Raw genomic sequence first — 12,360 nt, forward strand, 5'->3', positions numbered from 1 at the left:
CCGTAAATCTAAGGAAGACACTTCAAAGGTGCAAGCATTGATGGGACAGAGATCAGTAGGGGGTTGAAATGGTTGCAAGGCTTTGTTTCTAGATGCCTAGTTGAGGGTGGGATTAATGGATTGTTGTGCTTTGTCAATACAAGGTATTTAATCCTTACAATCAGAAGAAGTCTCTGAAGAAGCTGCTGCTTGCCTTTCCTATGGTCAAGAGACTTCTTGGCTGTTCCCACACAGTAATTTCACTTGCAAGTTGCCTGCCAGTGTTTTGCCTGATTTCTGCTGTTTGATCTGTAGCTCTGTAAAGTGTACTGGCTTTCTGCTCTGAAGTTTGAGGGAAATGCTGTAATTCAGCTTTCTTTTCTGGAATTTCCTGTGTATTGGTCACTGCATTTCTTTTCCGTTCATAAATTCATTCTTTAACCAAGCAACATACCTGAAAAACAAACTGGTTTGTGCCATCTCTAGCCTGCTACTCTTGTCCATGAATTACAAATAACCATAAAGCTTTGGGTTCCCTATGGTGTGGTGGCTGGTAATTTATCACTTTTATTTTTCCTGGAGTGGAATTAAAGGTTTGATCTGCACAACTGGAAATGAGCAAAGTCCATGGTTGTGTGTGTGKGGGGKGKGKGTKTTTTTKTKTTTTTTTTAGCAGAGTACCCTCCCTTATAGGTAGTGGCTTGAACTCTGCCAATCCCCGTAACTACTGGCTCTTAAGTTTGCAGGACAAGTCCTGAAATGTTCTTCAAAGACAGTCATTCAGAGTGGTGATATTTGGACTAATTGCAGCAATGTTACATAAGTGAAGCAGGTTTAACCCTTTGATCTTAGTACCTCGAAGGGATTGCTGGTAGAGTAACAGCTCTGCATCTGCAGGACAACTTGGTCTTCTGCTAAAAGCAGCTTTTTTCTCTCCCAAGACTGTGTAGGGATTTCTGCTCTCTGATTCTGTGAGCAGGACAACTGGTTTCCGTGCTAGCAATGCTGATCTGATAGGTATTGGCTGAGAGAAGTGTTCCTTATGTCTAGCTTGGCAAGAAGTCTTGGCCAGGCGGACCTTTGACTGCTCTGAGACAGTCCTGTAAATAGCGGTGCCCATTTCTGTAGTGCTTGTTCTTGGCAATGGCTGTTCTTAGTCTTACTGACTTGGTCAGTCCTTGTTTTTATGTGTGTTTTCTCCTTCAGTCTCAGGAGATTCAGACATGGTAGTAACTGTGCTTTCTGATGTCTCTTGGAAGAACTTGCTTCCACTGCCCTAAGTGAGTTTGCCAGCATAGATCTTAAGAGCTGGTATGGAGATATCTTTCCATGTTCTTGGCAAACAACTTCACTTCTCYAGACAAAGCTTTGATTTGGGGTCATTATTCTGCATTCATCAGTTCATATGAGAACCATCTCCAGTAGTCCACCCTCTTTGCCTGCTCTGTGTGATAGACTGCAAGAAAGGAAGCACTTAATGTGGTAACTAACTCATATGAGACTAGGGTGTAATTACAACCTGTGAACCACCCCCAAGTGAAACAAATACCCTAATCTGGAGCTACTGTATTATACAAGTGAGGGAGTAAAGTCTATTGGTAGCCTGAAGATTACCTTCTGCCTCCCTTTTTCCACTCATCCTGCAGTGACAGGAGAGAAATAGGCCTCAAACACCACGCATTTGTGTGAGATTCTTCTGCAAGTGCTCGTTTTTACCTCTGCTAAAATGTTGAAGGGGGTATGACAGTTGTGTGCTGTGCCTACAAGCAAACAGTAAGTCTGCTTTGGCTCATCTTGGAGGACATTTCAGGCTGACGTAATTATGGCTGCGAGCATGGTGTCTTGCCTAAAGTCCTCTTACTGAGCCATTCAATTTTGACTTTGTTAGTGGAGAAGGCGCTAACAGTTTTGAGGCTTTCTAGCTGCGGTTTGTGGCCGTGTTATACCTGCCTGCATGATAGAGGTGTGGATTTGCTGAGAGGGTTCTGTGTCAGCAGGAGAGAGGGTTGTGTGGCCATGTGCCATGTGAAACAGTCATACTATTTTCGTGCTATAACCCCCACTATTTTAGGTGAGGGCTGAGAAAAGGGGTCAGCGTTTGGATCACATATTTTCTGTTTGTGTAATTCATAGGACTGACTTAGCCTCTTGCTTTGACCTGAACAATAGCAGTTTATGGCAAGAGACTTGAGGGAGTTTGTAAAATGGAGAGTGGATGTTTCATAAATTTTGAGCAAGCTGGTTTGGTTTTTTGTGCTCCTTTTTGCTGCCTTCTACCCCCACCTCTATTAGCAGCAACACAAAGTACTAGAAGGACTTACAGCTTGAAAGAGGTGGTGTTGTGTACCTGAGCTGTGGTTTCCAAAGGCTAATCAGACTTTAGCCTGGTGGGGGGGGATGCAGCTCTGGGAAAGAGGCCTTCTGGAGCAAGCCACCCAGTACCAGCATGTTGCATTGAGAGGACTACAGATGGGGCCATGAGAGAGGTGCCACCACTAAAGGGGTGTAGACTTCTGTTTTGTTTTCTAGAAGTTTATACGGAAAGATTGTCAGACTGTTTGGGGTAGAGACTTGAAATACAAGTATATTGGCAACATGCTAATGGAAACTGAATTGATTCAAGTAGCTGAAATAAGAGACGTGATAATGACTGACAAAGGAGTTGGTCTTCTGAGCGATCTTTTGCACCTAAAATTCTGGTTGCTCTGGCAGGGGTGTATTGTCTCTGACGCAGGGGTTTTGTTTTCTGATGTGGGTTTGAGGTTTTACTTTGTGGTATGGCTCTGAACTTCCAGGCACTGCAAGGCAGGTGAGTCCCATGAGGAAAGGTGAGGCTGTGTAGTCTGTTAAATGAACACAGTAGCATTAAGTCCTTCATAAAGCAGTAGTTTCTGTCAGACTTCACAGCTCGTAGGCCAGGCAAAGAGTTAGGAAGATCTGTCTGTGCTGTGTTGAGTCAGTTTGTTGGCATAGGTATTGGATCTGTGATTTTTTTTTTTTCCCTTTCCTGTTACACCCTTCAGCAGAGGTTGTACATATTCTATGTCCAGGTCTGCAAGAAACACGAAATATTTCATGTGAGTTGGCTTGGGGTAATTAATGCTGTAAAAGGTGCATTTGATTTTTTTTTTTGGAGTAGTATTTATACTGAGTTGAAGATAGGAAAAAAAAAAATGTTGGCAGGTGCCTCATTTGCAAGTGTTGCTTACTTGATGCTTTCAATGTGTTTTCCTTAAGGATCTAGTTGTGAGATTTGGGAGGCTATAAGTCAATAACAGCTGTTGTGTATTTCTAAAAACCTTCGTATTGCCTGTGGTGCACATCAGATCTTGTAAACATATTTGCACCTTGCAGGTCTCCAAACAAGAAATAAAAGGGAACATGCCAGGTTTTTGGGAACCCCTTCATAGCAATCTTACTGTGTGGGGGGGGTGTTTGTTTTGTTTATGGACAGAAGTTAAGACTTGATTATCTGAAGTCATTCCAGCATATTCCCTTTCAATAGAGCTTGAGGGGTAGACAGTTGCCTTACTATTTTGGTTTGAGATCTTTCCCCTTTGTGGAGATGTTGAGGGAGAGAGCTCCTCATAGAGATCTTCTCCCAGAGTTTTTGCATGAATTTGGGGAAGAGTTTGCCTGGTGGCATCTGAAGAGGAAGATGTTGGCTGGAGGGGTGGGAAGGCAGCTCTGACCCAGCGTGGATGCTGTGGGTACCTAGGCATTACTCAGCCCTCAAAATCTAATCCTGTTGTTGGCCAAGGGTGTTTTTGGAGGGTCGCTTCCATGTTCTGTATCAACTCCCTCACCTGTGAAGCAGGGATATGAATAGGGAGGGGGAGCAGGGAGGGAAGAAAGGGAGGAAAATACCACTGTATGGGTACTCTTTTTCTTCTTACAATGCTTCGGAGGATATAAATTGCTATTGAAGTGTGAAGGGTTTATTTTTATTATCATTACAAAATCTGATTTGAATGCCCTATTCAAAATGACCAGTTTTGCTCCTATCAGTATTGAATAAGGAGGTTAATCTCTTTAACAATACATGAGCCTTTAAACTGACACAGCACTTCCTTCCTTTCTTTAGTTGCATGAGTTTCTCAATGTTGGCAAGGGGATTTCTGATGACATTGCACGAAGACTTCCAGTGTACGCTTTGGACTTCACTGACGGTATGTTGGCCAATGTTTATGGAAGCATTGGCCTGATTTTGAATTTTTGTGATATGATGTCCTGTTTACAGTGTGCATTGAATATGCTCTTTGATATGTGTAATAGCACTCTTATTTCTCATTTAAAAGAATATGTTGATAAAAGCCTATAAATAGGTAACATAACATATCATAGATAAGAAGCTTGCAGTGTTCCCTTAATGAAGATGTTAGCTGTATGTAGATGTTTTTAATTCTCATTAAGCAATGAGGTGATTAAATGGATTGATTATTGTCATGTGCAGACACAGATCAACTTATTGCAACTGAATTAGCATTTGCCTAATAGACCCTTCCTGCTATATTTGCAAGCCAATGTCAATAGTGATTGGGGTGATGCTGTGGGAGTTAATGCTCAGACAAAACCCGAGCTGCAGTAGCTTCAGCTTGGTGCCTTTTAAAAACAGGATATAGTTTGTCCGCTGTAGTGAGAGTGCAGAAGCAGCAATGCAGTGTTTATATCGAGCCTCGAGTTTCAGGATTTATATAGCTCCCACGATGGCCATATCAATTTTAAGAGTCACTTTTTCCCTTTCCACTTAAACTTTTACGTTCAGAAATTCTTAAAGGTTATAATGAGTCTTCGGGGCAAACCATAGTTATAAAGCCTCAGCCTGACATCGAAACACATTCAGTTTCTTACAGCTTATTTGGGAGTTTGTTAATATATTCAAGTATCTGAAATCAAAACCAAAAAGTTTGCGTAAAATAGTGATGTACAGCATAGACAGGGAGAATCCCAGGGCTCTGTCAAGCACATTTCTGCTGTTAAATCCTCCATAGCTCAAGATGTGATCGTCCCTGCACTCTCCCCTGTGCCTCCGTGAAGGGTTATCACCCTCGGAGTCAGCATGAGAAAACAGCATGCACGTCCAAACCCTGTTTACAGATAAGTGCTTTAGCGCAAAGCCGCCTTCCTCAGCAGCTTAAGCTCATGTGCCAAGCTGAGAGCCAGCGTGGTTGGGGTGCAGATGTGTCCTCGACTCATCTGTTTCAACACAAACTGCTGCACCAGTGGAGGTGCGTAGCAGTCAGCTGCTGTGCTGGAGGAGATGCTCTGTCTGTCTGGGGGAATTGCTGAGCTCTGTGTCCCAGGGTGGAAGCTTCAYGTGCAAAGCCAGCTTTGTTGGCTGGAAGTGCTGTGAGGTGGCAACTTCACCTACCACAATGTGTTTTGCAGTCAGTGGCCTGTGGTTATAGCTTTTGAACATCTACTCTGGAAAGAATAAAACAGGCCAAGCCGCTCGCTGAGCGTGATGATTGAGCACTGGATGTTTTCTCCAGGTGCTTTGTAACTGCTGGAATGAAGCTATTTCAAAGATGCTTGAGGTGAAAGGAGGGCATGTTCCATTTGAGGTTGAGCCCTTACGGCTAAATTCTCTGGGGACTGTGGGCCTGTCCTGTGGAGGAAAGGGGACAAGAAATTATTTTCAGGATAGCAGTAAGGAGTCTGAAAACACAACATTATTTCATGTTTTGTGTGTTGTTAACACCAGATCTGGCATGGGACTTGAGCCCCTAATTTGCACACCTCTGAAATGGGTTCAGGATGCTTCATCTCCATGGATATTGCTTTATAGAGCTGTCAAAGTGTCAAACTATCCCTTTTAAAGGGATAGAGAGGCACTTCAGAAGGGAAGTGCTGCAAGACCCTTCTTCAGGGAGTAGCATACTGTGGGGACCCACACGCACTTTGAGCCAGAGCAGTATCTGCTTGCTCTGCCTATGGCTGTCAGCATCCTGAGTACCGCAGCAACAGGTTTGCAGGCGTGTATGCATCATGCCATGGTCCTGTCAGAGTTGGAAGTACATTTTGGGGTCCTTGTTCTTGGTCTGTAGATGTCCTAAGCAACCTGTGCATGCCTAACTCGGCCCTGAGACTGTTGGCTATGACCAGGCTAGCAAGTTTTCCCCAGAGGGATCCCAGGAACCAATGTATATAGCAGACCAGGCTTAACCTAAATGAAGTGTGTAGATCAACTAACTTGTAAATTGCTTCCAGTCTTCCCCACAGTTGCATCTGCTGTTGCATCACTGAAGTGATGAAATATTGTCATACTGAGAATCCAATATGACAAATATTCTGGAGAATTGTTTTGGTATAAAATGTGAAAGTATATTAAAAGGTATCTGTCCATCATTATACAATTTCTGGAGAACTGGAGACATAAACTCAAGAACTACTGCAACTCAGTGTGAAGTACTTGCCTTATAGCRGTTGTGCTCTTTCATGCAGAATATGAGGAGAGCAGGATTTAAAAAAAAGTAAGTTAGTATGTGCCACTTCACAGGAATCAGAAAATAAGATGAATTCTTTAAGGATCTGCATGGAATGAAAACCACATGGAGTGTTAAGCATCTGCTGTAAACCACCAAGAATGAAGGTGATCAGGAATGTGAAATTCCTGGACCATCTCAAAGCAGCAGTGTACTAGAACACTGGGGACTTAAGCTATCCAAATATCTGTTCTCCAGACAACCACGTACATCATCAGAGATCTGTTACAAAGATGCTTTTTTTTTTTTTTTTAAATGTTTGGAGCCTCTAAATCTTCAGTCTGAGAAGCATCCTGAGGCTTTGGTTTAGACAGATAAACCAATTAGAGCAGGGAGATGAATAACAAAGGTTTTTGTAGGGCAGGAAGTGTTTTGTCAGTGGGACTCTTGTGTGTCTGGTCTGTCTTACACTGAGCAAAGTTGGCCATTAAACTATCCTTAGCCCTTATGACTTGGGAGGGCAAAAGGAGTAATCTTTAAAACCTGTGTGTGTTTTGGGGTGATTTTGTTGCTTTTCTGTTCAGGTTAGAAACTTATCAAGCTTAGGTCTGCTTTAGATTATAGAAGTTTTGTGTGTTTTACTGCGGTTTGGCTTCTGCAACAATGTACAAAGATCAAGGAAGTGTTTTCTAAGCTGTTGCTGCTAAGACTTTGGTGTGGGTGTCTTGTGATAGGTGTCTCTTAGCAGGAGCATCTGAAGATAAAAACTTGGATTGTGCTGAACTAAGAAAAACTAATTTTCCCTTAAAGTTGGGATTAAGACAATTTGTGTAGTCTCCTATTAATGACTGCAACCCTTGTTTATGGGATTCTGCTTTCTTAAACTTTCTGTGCAGCACTTCATCCTGAGCCTGTCAATAGGTGCAGGACACTTGTGTATTTATATCATTACTCTTTAAAATTAGAATGAACACTAGGAGCTTCCTGAAACTTTCAGATCTTGAGAGACTGGTTTGAATGAGGGTGCAGAATCTGCCTGGGCTCTGCTACAAGTTTCCTGCAACTGCTTAAAGTTAATACCTTTACTCTTTGCATATTTCCTGCTATAACACAGAGGAATACGCCATAAATGCTTATGTATGTAGTGTCTGGAACATCCAGGGGAAATTCTGAGGTGTCTGGGGTTTTTGTGGTGAGCTTCAACACTGGACCCTTTCTGGGTTTGCATGTTTCACTTCTTCCTCCCTGTCTGAAAGAGTTGAGATTTACTCTGAGGTTCTCTTCCCCCACCCTTGTCCTCAGTGCATCTTGGTGTGTGAATAGCTCAAATGAAAATGTGAATTCCTCTCTGTCCTTGGTCCTGCAGAGGGTCTGTAACCAGCCCATGTGAATAACACACACACATGTGCAAGCAAAGTCCTCCTGTCTTGGTGGTGCTGGTGGTTTGCAGGGAGGAGGTCCCTGAAGCACCCTGTAATGTGGGCATGGCTAGAAGGAAGGGCTTAAAGGTGCTGGGGTAAATGTGATTTGCAAGGCAAGCTTTGTGTTTCTAGCCACCTGAGTAGCATGGAGCTTAAACCTGCAGAAATGTTGACTGCAGCTCTGCTGTGGTGTATCCTGAACCTTTCCTGACCTGTTTGCTCTAGCTGCCTTACTTAGCAGGAGTACATTTTTTGTGGAGAAGAAATAAAAGGGTTTAGAGATGCCCTTTTTCCCTTCTCTTGGGCCTCTCTAGCCCTAGGTCAGATGATGGGGGGAGCTCTTCCTTCCTGAATGTCACCTTGGTGTAAAGGTTCAAAGCCCGTTTGAGGACTGACTTGTTGGATGCTTTGGGGCATTATGACCTGGGTGTTCACAGTTCTGTTCTAAGTCTCTTTTGCAAGGAAATGCATTGAAGATGCATAAAAGCTTTTTTTTTTTTTTTTTTTTACTATGAATATGCTTCCAAGAGAATAGCAGTTCATGGGAAATGGACTGAAAGAAATGAAGGAAGAAGCTGAAGCTCTGGGCCCTTGATTCTTGTTTCTTCAGACTTCCTAAGTCTGAGCACATGCATGGTTTCTCTGCCCAAAAATCAGTAAGAGGGGATTTCCTTTTCTGGCTAAATTCTTTAAGTAGTCTCATCTGTTGTACTTTAGGATTTACTCTTCACAGTACTTTGGAAGATTAATCTTCTGTTCATCTTAAGAAAACTGGGCAGAGTCCAGCAGCTACTAACATGTGAAAGCCCAGCTTGAAAGCGTTAGCAGAAGTCTGTAACTCTTTGCATTTTTTTTTTTTTGAGTTCAAATCTATGAACATCTATCCTTACTGTGAGGTTTCTACCGTAGAAAAGTGTGGGTGTGGTTTTTTTATTAAATTGGGGTTTTAATAGGTGTGGTCTTGACAGTGTGGTGCATATCACTATAATTAAACTTGTTTTGCACTAGATATTTCAGAGAATTGGGAAGGAACATTAATAGTCAGACATTTCACAGAATGTCTGTCTCAATTTTGATTCAGTAAATGTACTATTAGTAGGCTTAAGGAACTCTTTTCCCAGCCGCTGAGTCTCTTGGTCATTAACTTCTTGGTGTAGAATATCAAGCAAAGTGAGGCCAGTAATGCTCTAGTGTTCTGAGACTTTAACATCTTCCTTAAAAACTAAGGCTTTTCAAAAATTAAAGCAAGTAAAATAGAACTGTTATACTGATGAACATAATTACTTTCCATTTCAAAGTGTAGATGTACCTTAATTTCAAGGGATTTCATCTGTAATAGCTACTCAAATTTCACAGCTGGACTGTGAGTTGATTTTTGTGCTACAAATTTACATTGTGCAGTTAGTGACACATTTTTCAAAGGCTTTATGAGCCTGCTGCAGATGAAGTACTGTCATAATGCAGCTCACCTTCTTTTAAATGAAGTAGTGTCAGTCTCTGGATTGCAAATAGCCCTTGAAAATATTTATCCAGATGTTGACTTTAAGAAGGCAAAAAGGTATATTGTGACTAACACTCGGATTTAGTGGTAGTGTCAGATGAGTCTGTGTAGGACTCAGTATTTGCTCATGATTTAATTTTAAAGAGTGCTCATGTTTGTGAAAGGGTATGTTCAATTTGCTATAGTTGTCTCCATTGCAAAGTGAGTTTCAGTGCCCACGAGAAAGGACTCTGTATTCCTCAGATCTTATCCGGCAGATTATGGACTGAAAACAATGATAGCTTTTACTGGAAAACTTGGGCCCAGCCATGATATTACATAAGAACCTCTGATCAGTGATCACTCCTGCTGTAACGCTTGCTTTGAGGATTGAAGTTGAAACTCAAATCCACACATGAGCTTTTATGATGAACTTCAAGGCTTCTCCCATCCTCCCACCCTCTCTTAATGTGGCTTATCTACCTGCATGTCTTCTAGGAAGCACCTCATCTCTTACTAACCGTTCTATGCTCAGCAAATGAGCATCAACTTTGTTGCTTCTCTTGTTCCAGAAGTGTGGTGTGTTTTTGTTTTTTATGAATGTTTCCAAAGGTTTCAATCACTGCTGCCTCTGACCTTTCCTCTTGGAAAGAGTCCTTTGTCCAAAAAGCAGAGCTGTGTGGAGTACTCTGACAAGGATGTGACAATCTCTACTTGTAAAACTACCATTTTGTCCACTGTTGGCTCTGCCAAGTCTTTTATCTTCTCTAAAGGTCTCTGGGCACTTGGGAGTGTGAGGGAGGAGCCCACAGCTATTGGACTTGAGCTCACATGAGAACTTTTCATCTGTAAGAAGTAAATTTCAGACCTTGTGGTTGCCAAGAGTGGTCAGGAATGTGTTCTGTGGTTTCTGAATCTTCACAATAAACTGAAAGGAATCTGCCTTACAACAACTGGTCCCATGACTCCTGGAAGGTCAGGCTCACATTTGCATTCTTGAGATGTCTTCTGTGATGTTTCAGCCCCCCACTTTTTTCCTCAAGGACGCTGAGCATGAGAAGTCCTATCCATGTCTGTTCCTCTCATGTCTGAGAATGGACCCATCACAACATGTCCTACTCATCTGGTTGGTTGATCATTGAAAACCATCTGATTTGGGGTTTTGCGTTCTCCTAGATGCCCTTATCTCTGCACTGCAGATGGTGCAGAAAACGGATGTTAGATAAGATCCCAAAGTCACTGAGTGATTGCTTTTCACACCAGCTATACAGTCACCTTTGTGGTAATGCTCAGATTTTGAGTGTTGCGTCAAGAGCCTCGGATGCAATGCCCTTCCTTCTCTGATTCAGCTCATTGAAGCCTAGCTCCCTAGGCAATGGACTGATGCTAGCAAAGGCTTGGGGGGCATTTGGGAGTAGGGTCAGATGCTGCATGGGAGTTAACTGCTCAAGTGGCTTCCGGAAAGGGACACTGAGCAGCTCCACATCTGCCCAAGAGTCTCATGGGGGGCACCATCAAGGATGGTAGCACAGGCAGATCAAAGGCTGTTACAAGGGTTTTTGAAAAGGAGGTCTGTCGTATCCTCTAAAAAGGCTGTTCAGTAAAACAGCTTGTTCTCCTCGGGCAGTATCAGCTCCTGCCATCTCGCATCCTTTCTCTTGCAATGTGATATGAGCTCACTGAGGATGGACATCAGCCTGAAAACAGGAAAAGGACGGGAAGCTACTTCAGAGGCCCTTAAATTCATGTTATGACACTTTAATTCCCTTTCTGGCTACTTTTGTTTTGGCCTGGTGTGTTTTTCCGATGGAGATGGGGGGGTGGGGTGAGTGGATGGAAAAGAAAGAAGCCATTCTTTCAGAAGGGCTTTTTTTTGAAGTAAAACCCTTAATGTACGCATTCCTGACCTCTTGTTCTATTTGTTTTTGTAAGTCTGCTAGCACTAATTGGCTCGGCATAGCACATTATTGATTCAAGCCTATAACCTCAGATTTCTGCCTAGGGAAAAATGAAATACTTCATGTTTTCCTGCCCAGAGCATCATGAGTCGAAAAGACAAGCAAGCATCGCAAAGCTAACTAGGGTTATAGCACAGAATACCTACAAAGTTGGTATTAAAAAGGCAGGGCATGGGGGGGATTTATAAATCCTAAACTTATGACCTCTGTTTTGATCTTCTTCCAAACCTTTTGGGCTGGCAAAACCTAACAAAAGATTTCTAGTATTTCCTGTTCTGGTGATGCCAGAGATGTCTGTTGAAGCAGTCTGGTGGCACATTGGTGCTTCCAGTTCTGGTCCCAGATGAACAGAAGAGCATGGTTGTGCAAAAGCAAATGTTCAAAATTACCTATATATTTAAGACTTTCCCTTCCCCTTCCCCCCATATCCCTCAGATAAAAACTGTTCTACCTTTAGGCTTTTGGCAGTTCTTATTTTATCTCCAGTTCACTCTCTCTTCCTGAATCACTTCTCTCCTTGCCAAGAATATCCCTCAATGTTTTCTAGATAGAGATATGTGGCAAGATGCTTTGTCTATTAATTATTCTACTTGCCTAGAGAACTTTCCAGCTGCTGCATCAATGCTGTCCATGTATATGCTGCTTATAGACCGTGTATCCAAGTACTCTTTTACACAGAAGTGTAGACTGAATTTACACTTCTGCCTTTCAGCGTTGAAAGAACTAATGGTGATATGGCTGTTTTGAGCAGTGTTTTAATGCCGGGGAAGTGTGCAGTACTAACACTGCTTTTGTTTTGGTTTATGCTAGGTGTTATTGGAAACAACAAGGCTATAGGAAAATATATCACAACCATGATCTTTCTGTATTTTGCCTGCCTCCTTCCATCTATTGCATTTGGGTCACTCAACGATGAAAACACCAGAGGAGCTATTGGTAAGTTTGTCCATTTTGTGCATCTGTTTTAAGATCCCATGTGTTCAATTTGGTTAGACACATAAAGTTTTGATAATTTTCTTTGAAGTAAATATCACCAAAGGCCTTTCTCACTGTTACATTCATGACTCTTTCAGATGAGCTGGAAAATTACACATACT

At 42.3% G+C, this 12,360-nt stretch overlaps 1 protein-coding gene across 3 annotated transcripts in view; it reads left to right on the plus strand.

The window, feature by feature from the left end:
* Window positions 1-12,360, plus strand: part of SLC4A11 (solute carrier family 4 member 11) — a 100,156-nt gene that overhangs the window by 61,750 nt on the left and 26,046 nt on the right. For all 3 annotated transcript variants that reach the window (XM_026072776.1, XM_026072777.1, XM_026072778.1), the window contains 2 exons: window positions 4,064-4,148; window positions 12,074-12,199. In XM_026072776.1, coding sequence (XP_025928561.1) covers window positions 4,064-4,148; window positions 12,074-12,199 — 211 coding nt within the window. The remainder of the gene's footprint in view (window positions 1-4,063; window positions 4,149-12,073; window positions 12,200-12,360) is intronic.

This window comes from Apteryx rowi, unplaced genomic scaffold, assembly GCF_003343035.1.
Source record: "Apteryx rowi isolate R43461 unplaced genomic scaffold, aptRow1 scaffold_35, whole genome shotgun sequence".
Taxonomy (NCBI): Eukaryota; Metazoa; Chordata; class Aves; order Apterygiformes; family Apterygidae; genus Apteryx; species Apteryx rowi.